This window comes from Aplidium turbinatum, chromosome 5 (assembly GCF_918807975.1).
Source record: "Aplidium turbinatum chromosome 5, kaAplTurb1.1, whole genome shotgun sequence".
NCBI classification, from domain to species: Eukaryota; Metazoa; Chordata; class Ascidiacea; order Aplousobranchia; family Polyclinidae; genus Aplidium; species Aplidium turbinatum.
In genome coordinates this window covers 30,576,341-30,599,674 of record NC_137476.1, presented here as the reverse complement: position 1 = coordinate 30,599,674, position 23,334 = coordinate 30,576,341, and the positions used below count along the sequence as shown (strand labels likewise).

The 23,334-nt window shown below is 38.6% G+C and overlaps 1 protein-coding gene across 2 annotated transcripts; it reads left to right on the top strand.

The window, feature by feature from the left end:
• Positions 1 to 3,359: 3,359 nt before the first annotated feature.
• LOC145770635 (uncharacterized) lies at positions 3,360 to 22,061 on the top strand. 2 transcript variants are annotated; one of them, XM_082582327.1, is made up of 19 exons: positions 3,360 to 3,479; positions 4,352 to 4,550; positions 6,153 to 6,354; positions 9,915 to 10,085; positions 10,780 to 10,878; positions 11,195 to 11,328; positions 11,609 to 11,760; positions 11,936 to 12,149; positions 13,890 to 14,048; positions 14,358 to 14,481; positions 14,678 to 14,877; positions 15,055 to 15,135; positions 15,558 to 15,788; positions 16,313 to 16,509; positions 18,592 to 18,763; positions 18,948 to 19,103; positions 20,270 to 20,347; positions 20,646 to 20,803; positions 21,108 to 22,061. In XM_082582327.1, the coding sequence occupies exons 2-19, from the start codon at positions 4,362 to 4,364 to the stop codon at positions 21,433 to 21,435; spliced, it is 3,045 nt and encodes a 1,014-aa protein (XP_082438453.1). In that variant the 5' UTR covers positions 3,360 to 3,479; positions 4,352 to 4,361; the 3' UTR covers positions 21,436 to 22,061. The 2 variants fall into 2 exon arrangements, with proteins under 2 accessions (XP_082438453.1, XP_082438455.1); XM_082582329.1 differs by lacking the exon at positions 3,360 to 3,479 and adding an exon at positions 3,853 to 4,115.
• The last annotated feature ends 1,273 nt before the right edge of the window (positions 22,062 to 23,334 follow it).

The following is a 23,334-nucleotide window of genomic DNA, read 5'->3' as shown; positions in this document are numbered from 1 at the left end:
GTCAAAAAACCAGCTAACTGGTAACCTTTCAACTGTCTTTTCAAACAAGTATTCTTTAAACATGTTCTACATAACATTTGCAAACTGTCTGGTGTAGCTGAGTGTACCAGCTGCACTACAAAACATTCTGCAATTTTAAAAAGAACCGCATGTTTAACGCGGCACCAACTACCGCCCTTCTAGTGTCATGAAAATCAGCAATCGCTCTGAGCCTTCGTATCCCCTTCTTTAGATATCTCTGGGTTGAATATTGCTGGTTGGTAGTGAAATAATGAAAAGCTAGGCATTTTCTGTGTTGAGTGTGAAGTAGTAGGCTAGGTGTAGGCTTAATGCGCAGGACATAAAACCGGACATATAAAACCCATCCCCAGGCAACAGGCTTTTTCCTGAGGATGGGTTTCTTTTATACCAGCTTTCTTTCTTCTTCTTATTATTATTATAATGACTGCTTATCCACATCAATATTGGAACGGCAAATTCAATCCACAACACTCTTCATCAGGCTATCATTTATTTCTACATGTGTGCTTCTCTTTGTTTTTGTTTTATTTTTTGCTAATTTTTTTTGGGTTTTTGTAGCCGTAGGCTGCTAACTATAGACAATTACACATAGCCTATACTGCATGATTTACTATTCAAGCACGTTTTAAACCTTTCAAGGTTTTTCCACCTTTTCCCGTTCATTCACATGTTGGTAATGGTAGCCTACGTCAATATCGATTATTGTAGTTAGTAGGCTAGCATCTTTTTCGTCTCGGACGGGTAATGACAGAAAATAAAATGAATGAATTAGTTACAAGCAAACCTATTAGTAGCTTAGCTGGCTAAAGTAGGCTATACAGAAAAATAATAAGATCACAGAATATCGGAGAAGTTTTTATGTTGTAGGCTACTTTCAAGAAACATGGCACACGAAAGAAATTTATTTAAGCTATGTAGCCTATCCAGCAGGAAGCTGATTTCCTACGTCCCAACGAATTACTAAGCAAAGTTGCCATATCGTTCTTATTTCTAAAATTTGTCGTTGTTTTGAAGGGCATTTAAAAAATACTCCATTGTATTTAATTATGAAAAATGTACTGATTTTGGAAACACGTCTATTTTTGCTCCGGACCTGGAGCCGGAGCCACTGATGTAAACTCCGACAGCTCTGGCGCCGCTGGTGTAGGCCTAAAGCCTGACAGCTCCGAAGCTGGAGCCAAACTTTTTTTATAGCGGCTGTGCAGCCTTCATCAATGGGTTTATTGAGCTTTGAGAAATGCTTTCCATTTATTGACAGTTAGTGGCTGAAATCGGCTGCATAGCCGAGTGGTGAGAACACTGGAACGGCAATCGAAAGGGCGCTGGTTCGACACCGCTCAAGAGCATGCGGCTGTGTCTATGGCAGGACACTTAAAGGCATGCCAGAAGGTGGACACGAAGATTGGCTTCCTCGCCTTCCCGTCCACTTAATCTAAATCTTCAACCACCGGGTGCAAGCCTGGATACGACAAAAAAAAAAAAAAAAAAAGGGGCTGAAATAATTCACAGACAGCAACACTTTAACAAACGAAAACTTCACTTTGTCATTTTCGGTGACCGGATTTTTCCTGGCCTGCGTCTGAGGTCCGAAAACCTACTTATTGTAGCAAATAAGACAATAATTCTCACTTACTATTATAAAGGCACGGTAACGTAGGAAGGAATTTCAAATCTATCAGAATTGTAGATCAACAACGTTTTGCATTCACACCAACACAGTAACACATTAATTGTACAATGCATTGTTTTGACAATTACATTTTACTCTGATTATATGTTAATATATGGCGCTGTTAAAACAAAATAAATTGACTTGACTTGACATTACCAGCAGTTCTTTCAAGCGCCATAGCTTATGCGCCGTTACGAGAACCCGTTAATTAGTGACTTATCTTTGTAACGCTTGGCCTTTTTTTCTTATAATAGTGAAATAAACAAAATATAACTGTCAGTTCCTTGTTTTTTAACGGTGATTCCACGTTTTTACAAAGATTCTCAGTTATTTAGTAGGCTATTCACAAGCAATCTGGTGCTTGTTAATGAAGCAGCCAGCGTGATTGTTTTCCGCGTCACGCTTCATTGCACAGAGCTGCGGGAAAGGTCTATTACGGTAGGTTGGCAGATTTGCTTTCAAATATTTCTCCCTGCTCAGTGGCCGCGAGTGGTTATTCACCTTTGGCTCTTGTGGTGATAGGCGTGAGATCGATTCCAAGGCGGGTAAAACCAAAGACTTTAAGAGCTGTTCCGATTGTATTCTTTCTTGAGTAACGCAGTGCTTTGGTTAACACCTGAACCTCTTCAGCTGTGACGGTGATTTGTGATGTGCATGGATATCTCTACGAGGATATTTTGGGTAATGATGTGGTGACGTAGTAAATCTGTTTCAAAAGAAAAATGAATCCTGTCGCTAAAAACCTCAACTGTTATGGTACGACACGACAACACGATTTCGATTGAACAGAACTGAACTGAATTTGACATCGAGTTTAGCTAATAATAACAATAAAAGACAATAGTTTTACACTTTAAAGTTATTTCTCACAAAATTTGTCTTTTGACAAGCGATCAAAGTTTCTTTTTTTAAAACTTGATGGGGTCGTTCATTATTTTAAAGAAGCAAAAGGGGTCCGTCTGGTGAAAAAATTTGAGAACCACAGAACTTTTTGTGAAGATACTTACAAAATATAATTAGTAGCCAATCGTTGTGCCACAATTTTTTGTTTATTTTGCTTTCGAAACAAACTACAAAATAAACAAAAACCGAATTCGCAATAAATTGACTTGTAACCTGTTCAGGTATTTGAGTGTTGAGATTGCACAAAAGCATTTCGTTCAGGTGCGAAATTCGTTGTCTAGGTTTGTGAAGACGTTCGCCAAACCAAAAAATTTCTGTTCGAACAACATAATTATTGTAAAGGTTGCTTTGATCTGTGTTTCTGGCTTTCAAGGAAAAAGACAGATTCGGCTCTTCTCTCCCAATCTTGGAGAATTTGTTTTTTCCTTTGGGAAATTCCAGCTGCTGCACTTCGGCAAAACAAGAGATGCAAAGTAGATCCTATAACAACAACACCCACTCACAAGATAAAATGCTTAACTTCACAGATAACAATACATTCAAATTAAGAATAAATGAGAAGATTTAACTTAAAACAACAATGCCACTACTGCGAAGAAAATATCTGTATTAGGTTGAATTTTTTGTGATGAAACTTTTATCACATTTCTCTGAGTCTTTGTTTCAAACCAGCGTTGGCGGATGAATACTGTTTCGCTTGGTTAATTGCGTATCGTGTATGTGCGCACCTCAATAAACGCCAAGAGGAAGCAGATAAAAGAGCATTGAACGTATGAACCATTTGGCGAAGTTTTGGACAATAATTCGAAATATTTACTTTATTTTGAGACATTCAAGTTCAGCTGTCAATTAAAACGACGAAGAGAAAACCTAGCACTTTGTGGTGAGTAAATTTGATGTGAAATTGACCGAGAATGAAAGAAATAGGCTGCTGAATGTGTGTTCTATCGAGTGTTAACCATTGCGCTCTGTAATCATGCGTTTTAAAACGAACAAAATGGAGTCGCGTGTTTTCGAACACACCTACACAACAGATCATCAAGCGCGTTTTGTGTGTGTTGTTTGACTGCTAATGCGTTGTTGATGGCGGGGATTCACTTCACACAATTTGCATTTAATCTATTCTAGACATGGTTTGCTAAGACAGTACGGTACTGTTTGTATTTTTCTTAAACATAGTGCTTCTGCTTTCTGACAAATAAACTTGGTTGATCGTGCAAATTCTTAATCTGCCATATCCCTGCTTATGACAAAGGTGCATGTGATTACTTCACAATTCACCCGTTGCCCCTGTTTGGAGTAAACGGTACATTTCTTAGTTTGGTTTTAGTAGATTTCTGCTTCATACAATTCAAAAGAACATCAGACTTTCAAATTAATTGTTCCTCATAATCACTGACATTTGCTGCTGATCACCCTTCTTGTTTGATTCTGTGCCTATGTCAATTTATTGACCATGTGTTTGAAGATAAGCCAATTTTGGATGGCAATGTCTGAATGGGACATTCAAAATTGCAAGGTAAATCAAGTTGAAAAATCAGGCTAAACTAAAGTACAGAGGCGTAAAGTTGGAAAGCATCGATGTTTTAACAGATGTTTTAACTGTTAAAACAAAATGAATTGACTTGACTTGCGAGGTTCTATATTGACGAGTCAGGTATTCTTAGTTGAATAACTCAGCTTACTTTGTTTTCACTTGCATGATGAAATATAGTTCAATCAATTATCTGGTTTTGCTTGATTTTTATTTTTCAGGGCACCTTCAATGGAAGGATATTGGATGCCACAAACTTCTGTGATTGGTACAACAGGCCAAGTCGTAGAAAGTGTTTCAAAATGTGAAGATAGCGATATATCTGTCATAAGTCAACCTACCATGGTTAATTTTGCAAATATTTTTGCTGGGGCCACAGCTGCTGTTGCAAGTAGCGCAACTCCAAACTCTGACTTATTGGTAAGCATGTCTCTAATCTCCTTTATTTTTCTGGCGACCAAGTACCGTATGGCCTACCACAGCTTCTTCCCAGCGGCCAATTTCTCACGCCTGGCAGCCAAAATAAAACATCAATAAAACTTTATTTTTAAAAATCCGTTAATTAATACCGTGGTTTTGCGTTCACTTGAGTAAAACAAGGCACACAAGGCTCTAAATTATATTTGAAGTTGTGTTTAAAAGCACTGCTTCCAAGTGGATGTAGACTGTAGAGCTAGACTTTGAGGTTTCACATGTTGACGCTCTGACTATTTGCAAAAGTTTTTTCAGCAATATTTCTCGTCAGCGTGTGAGAGACTTTGTCTTGTTTATGTAAAAAGGTTGCAAATGCGAGTGATAAGAAAGTTTCATATCCGAATGCTAATGGAGAGAAAAATGTTTTAAATACCAACCCAGACAACAAAATCCGTCATTTTTACATTGATTCAAGTCTGCAGATGTTGAATCAATGTAAAAATGACAGATTTTGTTGTCTGGGAAGGAAGTAAAAAATATTGGCTTGTGGAAGCCGACAACCTAACATAGCCCACCAATGCGGTAGTTTCGGAGGCCATTTATTGCCTTCTCGGCGTCCATGGCTGCCAGGAACTTAGAGGCCTGGGTAAGATTTGTAGCACTTTATTTTTGTGTTACGGTACGGTATATAAATTTAAAGTCTTAACTCAACTGAAGCATTATTTTATAAGCCTATGATGCAGAACAATTTTGATTGTAGCACATTGACTTAAAGTTTTCATATGTTAAAGTTTGTATATGTTAATTCGTTCAACTTTTCATTAGCTCATTTACGTTTATATAAAAACAAAAATATTTTCAAAATGAAGACAAAGTTATGTTTTGAAAATGAAGCTCCAAACTTCCTTAGATGCCACTCCTTTTGTCCCTCAAACGATTATGCCCTGAAGGAGAGTTGCAAAATTAAAACTTTCCCAAAGGGTCTGATGCATCCACAAAAGATAAACAAAGAGTAAACTTGTCAAGCTGATGCTGTATCAACTACCCAGACAGCAAAATATGTCATTTTTACATTAATTAATTCAATGTGTGTAGACACCAAATCAATGTAAAAGTGACAGATTTTTTGCTGTCTGGGGTAGCTCACTTTGCAGAAAAATATTTGTTGGCATGATGTAGAACTGAATACTACAAAAATGTTGTTTAAAATATAAAGCAAGATTTATATTCTGTTTATAAGCATAATAATCTTTTGATTACAATCTGCTGCTATGTTGCTTCCTTTTTGTATGCCAAAGAACCAACTGAAATTCTTCTACACTGTTGACTAAAAAATCGTAATCACAGTTCTCAAAGTCAGTTGAATATAAAAGTAAATTTTCAACCCTGTGCTGAAGAGACAAAAATGGATAGATGATGAAATAGATGCTCACAGCTCAAGTGATTGGAAAAATGTTACTTTCTATATAATAGGCTAACCTGATTGGCATATAAGCTTGATCAAGTATTTTATGGTAAATATCTGTTGAAGATAATTTATTGAGGTTGTTTTAAATGTTGTCAAATTGGCTTCACTAAGATGAGACTGATCTAATTTTTGTATCACAGCAAGGGGTTAATGGCAAAAACTTCATGGTTGGGCATGGTGTTCCTTCACTCAATCAAATTGGTATTCCTTCAGCTAACCAACTTTCCAAGAGAAGTGGTGTATTTCCTATAGCTGGTACTTTACCAGGAATGGCCACTATTAGTAATATTGGAATGGCAAATGCAAATGTTATTATATCTGGCAACACCGCTCAGATTGAAAGTAATTATTAAGTTATTATTTGTTATATAAACTGTATGTTAGACTTGTATTATTATATATTGTTTTGATTTGCTTGTGTCCAACATGAGAGCAGGGCTGCGATTTTTTCTTTCTTGTCGAACGACCAAAAATTCTGCGTTTGTTTGTCGAATAGTGGTATGACGTCACAAGAGTCAGATTATAAGCGTTTGGCCGTGAATTACTGCGTGATAGAGAATTTTTCCTTTGGCATCTCTTTAGTCTCGCTTAGTACGTTAATGGTTATGCACGTACCCGCATGCAAACACAGTTAGGAGCGAAACATGCAAGTTACCAAGAAACACAGCGAAGAAGCAAAAAATGAACTGCAGATAAAAGAAAACGGACCAATCAATCAATCATTTTATTTTTCGTCATTAACGCGTCCGGGACGAAAAAGATACTAACTACAAAAATCGATATAAACCTACCAGCACGTTAACGAACGGGAAAAGGTGGCAAAACCTTGAAAGGTTTAAAACGTGCCTGAATGAAAAATTATGTAGTAGGCTATATATCAGTAGTTAGCACGGCCACAAAACCCAAAAAAACAAATAGCACAAAATAAAACAAAAACATAGAAGCACACATGTAGTAATGAATGACAGCCTAATGAAAAGTGTTGTGGATTGAATTTGCCAGTTCCAATATTGATGTGGATGAACAGTCATAATAATAATAATAATAGGATGGAGAAAGAAAACCGGACATAAAAGAAATCCATCCTCAGGAGTCAGGCAAAAGCCCGTTTCAATGTGGCCCAGGAGAGCAGGTGTTGAGCTCTTTCTATGGTTAGACTGCACATCACACAGTAGCCTAAGACGATTGAGGTTTGATATCCAGTGTCCATATCCAGTATCCAGTGATATCCAATACCACGATAATACAACAACGGCGTAATGCTACAGGCCTACAGCGTTTAAGGTGTGCCGAGATGGCAAACAAGCCTCTTCGTACAACATTGCAACAAACTACATACAATCACGTAAAGTAACACAAGAACGAATTAATTAATAACAGTGAAAAGGAAAGAATATTAGTAACAACACAAACATTAATGCCAGGGCATGCTTGCTGCTAGATCGTGATTTTGCTGCCTTTGTATGACTTTAGACAGGAGATTTCAAATGCTTTGCGACGTTAGGCTACTAAACGCTATTAGCTGGAAGTTTACCTGAATGATAAGTTCCAAAGTAACGTGGCAATGCTTCTCTCGATAGCGCCTTCGAACAGATCCGGCACTTCACTCGCTGTTTGTTGAACCTTAACCGCTTCTCGGTAAGACCGACCGAAGCTTTTGCCATCCGTGTTGTTGGAGGATTCTTTCGTTTTTTAGTCATTATAGGATACTGACTAACTGAAGACCATCCTATCTGTAGTTGGGCAAAGCTATGCTGTTCTTACAACTTGCCTATTACCTTGCTTTGTCCACTCCCAGTGACTACCTACTATTCTTCTAGAAGCGAACTCTTATAGGCTATATAGCGACCTTTCTTATCTGTGTTTCTGATTCTGAACATCTGGTCGGAAACTAGGCTATTTTCTTGATGTAAAAAACTTGCGTAATAAGTAGGCTTTATTGTGTTCTTTTATTGTGTGCTTCTGCGATTATTTTCTCCTGTATCAATCACCTGCTTTAAGTTATGTAACGGAAAGGAAATCTTACATTTGTTTTCGTCATCATGCACTGGCTACATAAATCCATCATTGTTAAATCTTTCAAAGGATGGCATCTCGCCTGGTGCGAGACAAATTTCCTGCAGATGTCCAGACTTTCCAGCCAGCAAACTTGTTTATACATGTCATGCATTGTGATTCAACGTCAATGTAAAAACGACGGTTTTGCTAGCTGGGTTGTGTGCTTTTGTGAATGTGCAAAATCGCCCATTACGTAATCACAGAAACTCTTTTAGTGGAAGGAAGTCGAGTTGCAACCGTGTTTATCTGTCTACTATTCTTTATTCATATTGCAATACATTTCTGCAATCTTGGAACAACAAGTGCATAAGTCAGACATAAATACAAACTTGCAAACACGTTGACAACTAAAAGTAGCCTACTTCGGTTATTTTATCTATAAAAGAAACCCATTGTGTCGAATAGCACGAAACGTGTGTGGCGAAATGTTTGATGGCAGGCGTTAGAACTTCGATCAAACCATTTTTCCGCTGTGTTCAAAATGTTCTGGAAGCGAACTCCTTTCCATAAAAATAGCGGCTTTTTTCATCTGTATTTCTGAACATCTGGTCGGAAACTAGACTGTTTTCTACATGTGAAAAACTTTCATAGCAAGTATCCAACAGTCATTTTACCAGAGCAATATTGTTAATTGGCTCAAACGGCGAAATACAAACTGGCATAGACGTTGACAACTCAACGTAGCCTATAGGTTATTTCATCTATAAAAGAAACCCGTTGTGTCAAATAGCACGAAACGTGTGTTGCGAAATGGTTGATGCCAGGCGTTGAACTCCGATCAAAGCATTCTCCCGCAGTGTTTAAAATGGCGACGCTGAAGCCTTGGGAGTTTCTCGTGTGAAGCGTCGCTTTTTAGACCTTGCTTTGAAGTAGGCTACCTGGCGCAAGAAAGTTTACGTAAGACAGCACTTTTATGATTGCATCACGTGATGCCCCCCCCCCCCCGATTGTTCCTCGACCTGACGACGTTTAGTCCTCTCTCAGTTTTTTTTTCCTTTTTATTTCCCTTTTTTTTCATTTTTTTTTCCGTAAGGCACGGCGTTTGTCGAATAGTGATGGTGCGTGTCGAGTGACCTCGTCACCGAAAAAGGCAAAAATCGCAGCCCTGCATGAGAGATGATTGTATCATATTTCTAACTTCTAAGCCCTGCATCAAAAATTTAAAATGAGTTTTTTTTGTGTTAATTTAAATCATTGAGAATGAAGTATACAACAAAATAGTTTATTTAAGCAATGACAACATGAATATGAGAACATACCTAATACCTATTCAAACATTTTTTGGCAGTAGCACTTTGCCCTTGTGAGCAAAAGTAATTATTTTTATGACACAGTAAAAGTTATTTTGTTTTTAAATTTATAGCCTACCCTACTGCCTCAAACCATTTGGTATAGACCAGATAGCAGCTGTGCCATAAGAAACTATGAGATCGCTTGAATTTTTTAGTGAATATATTTGATGTTCAATTGTTCATACACATTTTTTGGGTTTAGTATATTACAAACGTTACATTGTATTAATAAATGCAATTTATTTTGCTGTTTAATTGTTTATTTTGTAAAGCACTGTAAAAAAAAATATATGTGAAGGTAAAATATACTGAAAAAGGCAAGTGGCTTTGACAATTTCTGACGCCATTGTGTAATGTATATTACAATAAAACAGTTTCTGATAACTTTTTACTAAACATATGTTGTAATTTATTTGTTAGTTTCATTAGCCAATTTCATCGCCTGTTTTTCTTAAAGAGAAATTATTACCTAACACTATTATTGTCTGCATATTGAATTAAATTGGCAAACATTACACATGGGCTTGTTAAATAGTTAAAGCATATATTCAGGTAGTGTCCCATCAGCCTCATCAAGTCAACTGACTTTTGCTTCTACACCACAAATGACCATTGCTGTTTCGAAAGACTTCATCCAACAAGCAGCTGCTGAAAGTGGTGTTGCCATGACACTCAACAATAATACAGTTCCCACTCAATTGTATAGTCAACAGCAGCAACAACGTAAGTATTACATCTATTATATGGTAAGGTATGTCATGATTGACTGATTGTCATATGTGTATTTTATATAGCTTAGTTGTCACATCATTGGAAATAGCCTGTGTACTGTGTGTTGGTTTGGTGTTACATTTGATGAATTAAAAACGAGTTTCAGGAATTGTCAGCAAAGTTTCATACAACAGTAGTACTTACCTACACTTTCACATTGTAAATTTGTCAATGTGTATATAACAATGTTTTGTTGTGATTATTGAAATGTGGAATAAATCAGTTGTTTTATTTATGGTACCGTACAGTTGCCAGATTGCAAAAGAACCAGACTATTAGCTTTTTATAATTCATGACTAGATTACAACTTCCAATTGAATTTTGTCTTGTGTGGGGAAAGGTGTGGTAACAGTCTTACTCTATTGCTCATATTTTTAAGTATAATTTGCTCATTTAGTGTAAGTTGATTGACTTTATAACCAGTCTGCTTAACGTTATATATATCTTTTATGCAGAAGCTCTCACTGTATCAGCTATATAGCAGACATCAGAATATCAGAATATGGCAGTGGCTCCTTTTTTACTCCAGGCTCTTCACACTGTGGCTTCACCGCCACTATAATAAAAGTTAGATTTTAAGTAACATTCGGTGGCCATTTTTGCTTTATTCTAATCAGCTTTAGACTAATTGACGTAATATTCAAAGCTACACGGCCTCCTATTTCGGTTGCAATGACCAACAACCAAGTGGTGCCGTCACTACCTCCAGATATTGTAGCAGAACAGGACAAGCCCATCAAATGTTGTAAGTACAACTCTTTGAATGTGAATGTTTCTAAACAATGATGAATCTCTCTTTGAATGTGTTTTTCTTTTCACAACATGGACATCAAAAAAGGGAACAAACCATTTGTCAAAGCGTGTCACAGCTTTGTTTGTTTGTATCATGCCTTCATTTTAAATTATTTTGGATTTTCCAAGTGTTGATATGATTGGCTGCGACGCTGTTACACTACTAAGTAGTAACACACACTTTTTGATTTACAAAACTACAAATTAATACACTTATGCTCTGAATGATGTGCATTTTAACAACGACTGTTTTAATTTGGCCTTTGCAGCTGAATGTGACCTGACCTTTACTCAAGAGAGCCAGCTACGCTATCACGTGTTTATTGCACATGCCCAACTCCAATCCCGCCCACATAAGTGCATGGCTTGTCCAGAAAGCTTTTTAGAACATCACCACTTGCAAGTAAGAGTTAACAGTTAACTAATCGATTCTGTACGAACGGATCCTGTGATTAGAAATCCTGTTCTCTTTCACAATGACAAGTTAAACAGCATAATTTTATTTAACTCAGAACTTCTAGGAATTGTTGATTTTTGAATTGAGCAAAACGATGCATAATTCAATGTCAATGACAAATACTGTAACATATATTATAACTGCGACAGTAATTCTGATTTAAATGAATCTTTGCATTCAATTCACATGACCCTGGATTAACAGTGCAAGCGGTTTTCACTTCCAGGATCATATGAAAGCAGTTCATTCCAACCATGAGGATAATCAAGGCTCGTTCACTTGCACCGAATGTCAAACTAGCTTCACTCAAGGCGGCCAACTCAACTACCACATATACACGGCACACACCGTGCAAGGCCCAAGAACAATGCAACACATGTGAGCGATTGAGCAGAACCTCAGTGTAATATAAACCACAAAATGTCTTCGAAAATACTTAAAGCAAAATTTACGTTGTGTAATCGCCAATTATCGTGGCTTTAAATTTATTCTAATTTTCTTAAACCTTTTGACTGTATTTTCAAAACGTCACACACTGATGTTATAATATCAGGTGTGCGGAGTGTGGAAAGAGTTTCCTGAAGGCGAGCGTGTTGAGTGCTCATGTGAAGAACGTACATGGGATCAGTGCAAATATCACAACCACTAACAACGCTTCTGCCGCCATTGTTGAGCCGACGGGAAATGAGAAGCAGTATGCTTGCAGAGATTGCGACAAGGTTTTCAAGCAGCCTGTTCATCTGAAGCAACACACGCTTTCCGCGCACGTGAGTTACTTGCTCTGTGTACTTTGGTCTTTTCTGGCCATGGTTAAACGTACAAGCTGCATTAAGAAAATATCCGGGGCAATAAAAAATGAAATTATTGCATTTGGAGCTCATGGGTGTTGCCCAAAATTGGTGCCGTAAATGTTCTTGATTTTAGTGAATTTACAAACATAAATGAAGTATGTTTGTTTGCTATCATCGTGTTCCCAGAAGTTTAAACTATTCCAGACAGCAAAAATACGTCACTTTTACATTGATTTTGACGACGACGGATTTTGTTGACATTTGAGTATTGGTCCACGTATGACGTTTCTCGTTTATCGACTTTATAAGACGCAGGGTGACACAAAAAAACGTTCATCAGTAAAAATCGAATAACTTCCAAAATTTTATTTAGATCAACACAAAAATTCAGCTACATTAGGTTGAGTATATGTAGCAGACATCTCCAAAGTTTCAAGTCTATACCACAAAAACTCTTTGTTTAGCTGGCGCTCAAAAATGTGCTCTAAATGAGCTCCCCGTTGCTGCAAGCACATGTGGATCCGGCGGGCAAAGTTCTCGATGACCCTCCCACATTCTTCCCTTGGGATTGCTTTTATTGTTGCTGTAATTGCTGCCTTTAGATCAGGAATAGTCTGGGAGTTGTTGCCATACACCCTATCCTTAAGGTTGCCCCCACAGATAAAAATCGGGGGCGTTCAAGTCCGGTGAATACTGCGACCACTCCGGGTCACACCTGCGGCTGATCAGTCGGTCAGGAAAACGCTGCTGTAGCCATGCCAATGATTCGTTTGAGGTGTGGGAGGTGGCACTATCCTGCTGGAACCACTGGAGGTCCCTGACGACCCCTCTTCGTCGACCAAGTGCTGTCCAGAATTTGCCAAGCACCTGAACATATCGCTCGGTGTTGATTGTCACAGACCGCTTGTTGTCGTCCTCGAACCAGAATGGTCCAATAATACTATGTTTGGAGATGGCGACCCATGCAGTGCACTTTACAGAGTGTAATGGCCTTTGCAGACAGTACTGAGGGGGTTTGCTACCCCAGAAAATGTTGTTCTTAGAGTTCACATGACCTGACAGCAGAAAATGTGCCTCATTCAAAAACCAGACATTGTCAAGGAAGTCTGGCGCAGCGTCAATCTTGTCGCAAAACCTTGTCGCACATGATCACTCGATCCTCATATCGGCAGGTGTAAGTTTTTGTTTAATCTGTATCCTGTAAGGATAGAGGTTGAGATCTGCGATCAAAATTCTCCGCACAGACTCCCGGTTCGTTCCAAGCTCCTGACTTCGTCGACGCACAGACTTGAGTGGGCTGCGAACAACAGAGTCTTGAACTGCATCAACGTTCTGTGGTGTCCTTGATGATGTCGGTCTTCCAGAGTGTGATTGTCTGTTACTATCTTTACGATTGAGGTTATTAACAGTCCCATGGGTTCGGAACTTGTTGACCCATCTGTAGATCATTGTGTGGGCAGGAAATTCACGACATCCAAACCGTTTTTTGAATTGCAGTTGAGCCGCGTAGATAGAATTCAGCCGAAAATAGGCCTCAACTATAAATGTCTTTTGTCCAGTAGTCCATGGCATCTCGAAGTTGAAATTTTCTAAACTTTTGGAACATTAATTCTTATTGGTAAATCTGAAAAATAAAAATAATTGATTAATTGTTTCAAAAGTTATTCAAGTTTAGGTGATGAACGTTTTTTTTTGTGTCACCCTGTATGTACGCAGGACAAGCCTCACAAGTGTGATGACTGCGGGAAGGGTTTCGGTCGCCGCAGTGATCTGAACAGGCACACACGGGGTGTGCATATGCGCGAGCGGCCACATTCGTGCGCTAAGTGTGGATGGACTTTCGCCGAAGCGGGAAATCTTAAGCACCATATGCAGGTAGTGAGACAAAGCGAGTTTAGGTAAATGTTTGGTTTAAGTTTTTACCACTAATTCGTTTGCGACTGTTTCTATACTGTAGGAAGGTGATGTTGAAGTAACAAAAGCGATGTATGGTCAGGCGATATGCAGTAAATCCATTGATTTTACTTTTAAATCAGTTCTTTGCATTTATCGGCGGTTTACCTGAACCCTACCAGGGTTGCCAGGTTTCACTGAAAATCATTCTTCTGAATATCTTCAAGTTAAAGATTAACTTTCCTTGAACAAAAGCAACCTTCTCCAACTAGACCTTTCTTGTTTGCGCAGGCTGTTCATTCCAAGGAAAAGAACTACCGTTGCCATGTTTGCTCCAAGTGCTTTTCTATTGCGTCGTATCTTAAAACTCACATGTCCCGTGTACACGGCTTGACTGAAGTTGCTAAACCAACAGGTGCTGATCTGATTGCTCAGAGACAGTTTGCTCCGAATAGCAGAAAATGCATGTTTTTTAAAAGTTTACAGTGTATACTTACGTTTTTTTTAAGTCTCACTAATTCAATGCTTGCTGTGTGCTGCTTTACATGCTTGACAATTCTCCGATCTATTGTTGAAATTGTTCTTACTCCTTCCTTAATATTCATCCACAGCCGTGGCTTTGTCGAATGTTGGTGACGCGCAGCAACAGCAGCCCCAACAACAACAACAGCAGCGACAAACTTACCTTTTACCTACGGAAACACTGCAAAACTCTCAAAATGACATGGCCCTGCAGGTTGCCATTCCGCAGTCGCAAGTCAACAGGTGCTTTGAGTGCGGTCAAATGTTCGCCAACGCAGCCATGCTACAGGTTGGTAGATGAAGAAGTGTCCCTTACATCAAAATCCGTCAGTTTTACATTGAAAAATTGTTGATTCAATGGAAAAATGACGGATTTTGCTATCTGAGGTGGCTGTCTTGTTGCTTTCACAAAGAATACCTTACTCGTATTCGTGCTGTGTCAACGTATGTGCTTGTGTTTTATTAGAACCACGTCATGTCCACCCATCCGCAGCCGTTCTGGTGCACCGTGTGTGGTGAAGGATTCTCTCAAGCTTTTCAGTTGCAGGTTTGTTTGATGAGATTCTGATCGAGTTCTCAATTCTCACCTGTCTGTAAATATATCTTTAGTTGCGCTTTTTGTGGTTCCATGACTCCTGTGATAAAATTTTCAATGATAATTAATGTAGTGCCAACATCCCTAACAAAAAAAACGTCATTTTTACATTGATTCAACGTCTACAGACGGATTTTTCTGGGATCTTCCAATTTGAAAATACACGTAGTCATTATCATTCTGAAATAATTTGATTCATATGCATGCTTTACCTGGAGGTAAAATTGCATCTCGTTTTCCAACCAATCATACCTTCACAAACCAATTGCACTAACCCAGACGTTGAATCAATGTAAAAATGATGGATTTTGCTGACTACAAGACTCTACGTTGCAAACTACTTGGCAAGTGAAATCAGTTATCGACTTTTTTAGTCACATCTTCAACTCCGACATAGCGATCCCAATAGCAACATGAACCTTTCCACTGGAGCAACACAGCAAGGTGGTCAGACGTTGCGCGGCTCCACCATAACGCCCAACATCGTGGAGCGACATGCGGAGGTCATTTGCCAGGCAGCTTCAAATCCGAGTGAAAAGTGCAACGGATGTGGAATGTTTTTGGAGAAAAATTCGAAGGCACACGTTTGTCCTGGTCTAAACAAGGTAGTTCATTGAACTTTGGGAAGATGGATGTGATTGAAATATACGCGCCATTGTTATGTTTTCTCACTTTTGTTTGGCTTCACTGGGCTAATGACGTATTCAAGTGGTTATGTTGTAAATCTTTTGAAATACAGTGCGCACCGAAATCTCGGTAAAGCGACCACGTGAGACTGAAAAGTATTGTTCTTAATCATCATCATTGGATATTATGATTTTCTGCCATTATATTTGGTTTGGGAACATGATTTTTACGAGATCGCCTGTCCTGGCTGTCATCCCAACTCAGATTTTTAGGCATCTTTTTCAGTTTTCCGCAGAGCCTGTATGTAGCCGAGAACTATTCCCAGGCGCTCCAATACAGAAACAGACCACCTTCTCCCGACAGATGAAGGACTTTGGATTTTACTAGTCTTCTTAAAGAATAATGAAATAAACAGATAAATCATCCTTTTTATTATTCGAGACATCGCTGCACTGTGATTTCGAAAGAACTATCGCTTTAATTTTTTTAATCCTTGTTTTAGTTTCGACAAGCGGCGCTGACAGCTGCAGCGGCCATGGCTATGGCAGGCGAGCGACCTCATCTGTGCACAAAGTGCGGCAAAGGATTCAAAACCGCCACCCACTTAAAGCAGCATGTTCGTTGTGTGCACACGAAAGACAGGCCCCACAAATGCCGCTTGTGCTCGAAAAGCTTTGCCAGGATGAGTGACTTAAATAGGTGAGTTCATACCGATTCTGATGCATTTTTTTTGTTCAAAAAATGAATTCCTGCTAAAATGTGATGATACCAAACTGTTTCTTATTTTTTCTATGCCTCCTAGTTGCATGTAGAAGCTTCTTGGAACATCTGTACATAAAGTCGCCGCACAACCGAGCATGTGTGTCGTTGCCTATTCCAACCAGGGTTGCAAAAAAAAAACGTTTTTTTTTTTTTTAAATAAAACCCAGTCCAACCGGGTGTTTATGGGCAAAAACGGGCTTTTTGGTAAAAAAACCCCGGGTTTTATGGGTAAAAATAGAGTTTTAAACCATGAACACTTAAACAGACATAACTAAAGCAACAACACTATATTCATTATTCAACAGTCTTTTTCAATCAGAATCATGCAGTCTCACAGCAAAAATATGGTCAAATCTAAACATTTGAGAAACTGCTTAACTTGCTCACACAAAATGATAATTAAAAAATTACGCAGCACAACGGGTCAAGTATTTGAGAGGTAAAGTAATTAATTGTTCAGAGAAGAATTACCCAAGCAGATTACGTAAGATGGCCAGAAGCACAACACGAGATAGAGCCTCAAACAAAGCAAAAATACGAGAAGTACAACACGTGACAGTTCAATCAAAAACGTTTAAAAGATAGGACTTGCAGTCAGCAGATACTTGCCTGTTGAGTGTTGAGCCCTGGGTTGAAAGATTCGATGATCAATGCCTCGTGAATCTTGGTGTCGAACTCGGACAAACACGAACAATTTCGAAAGACTCCAATCAGGGTTTGTTGCACTGGTCAACAGCAAGTTTTAATCAGAGACCCAATTAGGCGATTTTTGAAGGGTTTTTACTCTGATTCCGAAAATGTTCATATTTTTCCTCCAGCACACCAGATTTTTGAGATGTTTGAAGTTTTGTTGTTTAAATATGACCTATACCGACCCAAATCCAACGCAATTTGACATAATAGTGACAACTTTGACTTCAAACTTGCACAAAGCGGATTTCACAATGCAGTGTGATTACCAGTTGCATTTTAAAAATGTATTCTATATAAATAAATACGTAAAATACGAAAAAATATTTAAATGTGAACCTTTTCAAAACCTGATGTGCTGGAGTAAAACAAGCGCAGATTACGAATCAGCTCCGAAAATTCATCTAGAAAAGTTTACTTGTATCTTTGATTAAAAGATTTAGTTAAAATTTGTTTACCAGTGTTATTTGAACACGATTGGCAGTTTCTAATATGATTTTTAATTGCACTATAGTATTTTTTTTTGGAAAATTAGCTAAATTAGGATGCTCTGTCTCCCACTCTCGTGGCCAAATGTCACGTGGTCATACCAATGTAGGTGGAACTCGCATCATGCGAGCAAGTGAACTTATATACGCTACGTTCGAACATAGGCAGAAAGGAGTTTTAGACTTCAATTGAAAATAGTAACCAGCTTTAAATGTTCTATGGACGGAAAAAACCTTAACGTTAAATTTCACAGCAATGCATCTGGACAAACTTGACAAAACGTTTGGATTCCTTACCATAAAATAGGTTTTATCACGTAAAAATAGCCAAAAAATTTTTTGGCACATGTTGTTAATATTGGTTTTAGGAATAAGTTAACTATTATTATTTATGCAATATGCATTCATGTGAAAAATCATGCTCCTATGCAGTGAGTTGCTGGTTGCTAAGTCTGGTAAATGTAACAAGAATTTGATGAAAAAAAATTATCCATAGTTGCAACAAAACTAATGCCAAAAAAGATAACAATCCCGATAATAAACACCCAAACTTCGTAGTATTTATTTGATTAGTTGTTGAAAATAACAATTTTAGAAGTTTTGAGAAAAAGCTTTGTTCTGTTCCTGGTGTTGCCATAAGTTTTTTTCTTGAACAGCTTTGAAGTTTTCTCAAATCGGAACAGAATTCCTTATGGTTTTGTATATCTATCCACGTTCTTTTAAAACAACTAGTTTTTTTTTATAAAAAAAAGGGTACCCCGGCAGCTACTTACTGCAACCCTGACTCCAACTCAATTTCTGTTCAATTTCAGCAACAAAACGATATCTGTATTTTTCCTAGACATGTGAAGAGTGTGCATGAACGACGCAAGCCCACTCCGAAGGCTCTCCGGCTGATGAGTTCCAAGTGCACTGATTGTGGAGCCGTATTTCCCGAGACTGCCCAGCTGAAGCGTCACATTCTCACCATACATCTGCATCAACGTCCATGTTATAAGTGCGCCGACTGTCAGGTAAAAAAAGTAAAAAATATTACTGTTGCGTGCTGCAAAACGCACTTCACTGCTAGTACTTTTTTCTATTGAGTGATCAATGTTGATTTTTGCGGATCAAAATTCGCCAACTTATATTTTTCCCGATTTCTCATGTAGCGCACTAATTAGATAATTATGTAACTCTGCTGCTTCCACCCCGTAGGAAGGGTTTCCTGATGAACAAGCCTTCAAAGACCACATATGTCACGAAGACGAACGGCCGCACACTTGCACTGTGTGTTCCAAGCGTTTCTCCGAAGCGTTACAACTTCGTCGCCACAACCGGTCCGCACACGGTCAGCATACCTCTCAACAACAGGTAGTGTAGCCTTACTCGGTTTTCATATGATTCTGCTAACTTTGTTGCGCATGGGTGCAGTAAATTCAACATCGAATTAAGCCCGATTTGGTTTGGGAGTACCGTATTTACAGCATCACTTAGGCACGAAGTAGCCTTCTGATGGATTGTGGGAATCTTTATCGAGAAAGTTTCTCAGAGAGTTTAGTCCTGGCAGTTTCGTAATCCTTATAGAGGCTTCGAACCACTGAAGCATGTTCGGTGAATAAGGTCTGCGTCAGAGGGTAACAATCTAACTTTTTGAAATTATTTATTCGTAAGAACCGACTTTGCTTGGCCCAAGAATGTCCTTTTTGCATTAATTCGGCATCTGCAGACGTTTAGTGGATGTAATATAGACCACTTTTACTGGCATCGTTCATGTTCATTGCAGCTGATACGTTATTAGCATAAACTAATACCTTTAACCCTTTGAAGGTTGGGGGGGGGGCTGTCAATTCAACTTTTTTGTATCAACATTTGTATCTCTAAAACCACTGAGGCTGCGACTATGAGACTTCTTGACTTTTCCTAACTTTTATTCACCTCTATTGAGCTGAAATTTTGAGCGAATAAAGGTTATAAATTGAGAGATATAACTATAAGGCATTTCTCAGCACATCCTCTGAAATATTTCTTATTCTATTGAACAAAATTTTCCCACCAGCTGGATGAAAGTAATTAATTTGGCCTCGTTAATCAAATGATTTGTTAATCAAATGATTCAAATTGAGATTATGTAAAAAAAATTTAATCACAACATTGCAATGCATGTTTTTCATTACTCTACCAAAAAATACCAAATAACCCAAACGTCATAAGTCACCTCAACATCTCAACGTATATGAGCAGTTCTAAAACTCACATAGTTTTAATTTTCGGATATGCTCAGCGTGAATAATTTTACAAAGTGAATCCCAAGTTTTGAAACCGTGCTTTAAAAAATAACAGAGATATCACTCCTAAAGCATAAGAAGAATCGACAGCCCCCCCCAAACTGAGCAAGACTCCAGAGAGCCCAACCTTCTAAGGGTTAAGCTTGCCGCTCTACACTGTAGGGTGGCATTGTCACAGTGACGTAGCTTGCATGTTGATTTCTTATTGGTCGACCGGGTCACGTGATTTAATCCTCATTGGTATTGTTGCAGCACAAATGCTTCGAGTGTCGTCGGGTTTTCACGCGGCCTGTCGATTTACACCGCCACATACATGCCGTTCATTTAAAGGTATTTGTTAGTTGATTGTTTTGTAAAGTATCTGCTTGGAGGGTCTGCGTTCAGCTGTTGTTTCATGACCTGTTGTTGTTTAAATCATTCGATGGGTCATACGCTAGGTGGCAGAGTGAAGTACATAACGCCAAAGAAATACACGCTTTCAGTCATGAAAATTGAAATAATTGAATAACACAGTATGATTTTGTCTAAAAAGCACAGCGGCACCATGGTTTAAGCCTAAAGTTACGCGTTTACTTTCTCAAACTAGCGCTTACACTACTTTGTGTTGAACGGTTTGTTAACTTCGCAGGAGAAACCTTACAAATGCGGCTACTGCGGGAAGTACTTTGGTCTTCATGGGAATCTGAACAAGCATGTCCGCGCCGTACACATGCTCGAGAAGCCTCATCAATGCGTGGAGTGCGGCAAGTGTTTCGCTCATATCGGCGTCTTGAAGCGGCATCTTAGGTTTGTGGCACTCGTCATGGTTGTTGACGAGTCTCCTTGAATCGAATGTGAAAACGAATGCGTTCTTTTAATATTTAGATTTCTTATTCTTACAGTTTTAAAGTTTAAGATTACCGTATATGATTTATCTGAGATCATGAAACTCACATTAACATTGTTGTTCATTTTCTCACTCCTGTACACGATCATGGGCAGCAAAGTAATCTGGTTTCAATATTGTCCTTGGACCAGACCAGTGCATATCTGCGGTGCTTTCATTGGTGCAAGAACAGATCTAACGTACCATTTTCTACTCACCTTCTAGAGACATCCACTACTATGACAGGAGACCGGCCCACAACAACCCACGACTGAAAAGCAACGTCAGCCGCAACACAACAACCACAACTCAACATGAAGTTCAACAACAACAGCATCAACTAGCTGATCAATCTGACCAAGAGGTGAACCACCTGACTGTGTTTCAAGCTTTAGAAGCGATACAACAACAGGAGCAACAACAACAGTTGATACAACAATCGCATTCCGTGCAACCTCAACAAACGGTAACTCATGTTGTATCAACACAGCAACAGGTTGTACAAGCTCAAGGCATAAGCGAAAGTACGCCATCATCCCATACTCCTCTGTAGCATCAACATCAAGGGAACACTGGTTTTCTTTATTTATTTTTTGACAAATCACGCTTAGCACATGTTCAAGTCTGATGTTCTAAATAATTGAGTAGCCGATTGTGAGTTTTTGAAGCTTTCACCTATAAGCTGATATTTCAAAACATCTTCAACTCCCAGAGTTTTTTGTTTTCGAGTTATGTTGTTTCTCAGAAGTGAAATGATGTGAGCAATAAGGAAGCTTTTTTTTCTTTTAATCCAGTGCAACGTTTCAGTTTGAATATCAAAATATTTCTCGCTGATGGAAATAAACTCCATTTCTAAGAACCACTGTATCTAGTTAATTTTTTTAAACGGAAGTCTTTTGAATGCATCTCAATAGAAATTCTTCAACTGTATTATTTATTTGCAATCAAATGCACGCATTGAATCATGTTGTTAAACTTTTGCCTCTGGCACCCAGCCAACAAATCACCCCTTGCTGCAGACTTAACGGACTGATTTGTTGGCTGGACAAGGACTACCAATGGCTGCTAAGTGATAAACGATATATAGTATCTTTGTACGCGTTGTATTTCTGAAGAGGTGTTGCACTGCCATTTTCACCGAAACGTATTTAATAATTGAAATAAAATTCGTTTGTGATACCTTTTTGTAGTGCTGGTGCGGCATGTAAAACTTCACTGCAAGTGGGGGTTTTCTCCCGCAGTCTGGAAAACGTAATCAGCTTCTTAAAACTGATTCAAGAAGAGTATTTCTGAACCCATAATCTAGTCACAACCTTAAAATGTGTGCTTCCACACGAGTAAGTGATAACAACTGATCAATGAAGGCCAGCAGAAAGATACAAGCGTCGTGGCCAAAAATAAACTGAAATTCGCAGCATACTTTGCTGAATACAAGGCTCATGATATTTTCTATTCATAGTTTGTTCGCTTTGACGTTTGGCGGTGATGCGCACCGTATGTTCCTCCACTGGAAGATGATACCAGAACAATGGACACAAAAAGCTGCCTTCGCTCTGCTCTTAAGGAGCCCAAGACTTTCCTGGCCGGATACGTAGTTCATCCTTTTGAACAGTAGTTCCTATACCGGGGCCCATGGAAATTTTAATATTAAAAAAAATTCACCCAATCCGTAGCCGTTATGGTTTTACAAAATGGATACATGATAGCTATTACGCACTAACTCAACCTTGCAACTTGTGTGTAAAATTGTAAGATCAATAGTATGATAAGAACTTGCTTTTTCACTGGAATATCTGATTTATTAACAGTAACAACTGGATTTCTGCAGCACGTGCAGTGCCAAACTTCTTGCAGAAATTTTGCGTATAACATAAAAGCCGTATTAAAAACAGAGAGAGACTGTTCACCAGGCATTTTATAATAAAAGTAATTTGCGTTCTTCTGGTGACTATTTACTAGGTTACCTCCTGACATATACTCCACTTACTAGGTTACTAGGTTACGGAGGTCACTAGGTTACCTCCGTGACATATCTCCACTCTTCGATCATCAATATTGCATAAAAAATTCCACGGAGTTTGTCAAAATAATTAAAGATATTGACGTTAGCCAGGAAGACTGTCTCGTTTCGTTTGATGTTGTAAGCCTCTTCACTTCTGTCCCTCTGACAGAAGCCTTGGACCTAATATCTAACCTGTTATCGGCAGACGATTCACTTGAAAGTCGTACAAAATTATGTGCAGATGACGTGATTCAAGCTTTAAAAGTGTGTTTTCAATCTACTGTTTTTTGTTATAAAGATGTGTTGTATCGCCAAATTTATGGTACGCCGATGGGCTCCTGCATCTCTCCAGTTGTTGCTAACATCTTCATGGAATTCGTTGAACGCAAAGCCATCAGCACCTTTCACACTCCTCCACAATTATGGGTTAGATATGTTGACGACACGTTT

What these genes read in the sequence shown, in the direction of transcription:
- LOC145770635 (XM_082582327.1), top strand. Translation starts at nt 4,362, where the DNA reads ATGGAAGGATATTGGATGCCACAAACTTCTGTGATTGGTACAACAGGC. An exon ending in AACACACGCTTTCCGCGCAC is followed by an intron (nt 12,150 to 13,889) that starts GTGAGTTACTTG and finishes GTATGTACGCAG; the next exon opens with GACAAGCCTCACAAGTGTGA. An exon ending in TTTGTCCTGGTCTAAACAAG is followed by an intron (nt 15,789 to 16,312) that starts GTAGTTCATTGA and finishes TCCTTGTTTTAG; the next exon opens with TTTCGACAAGCGGCGCTGAC.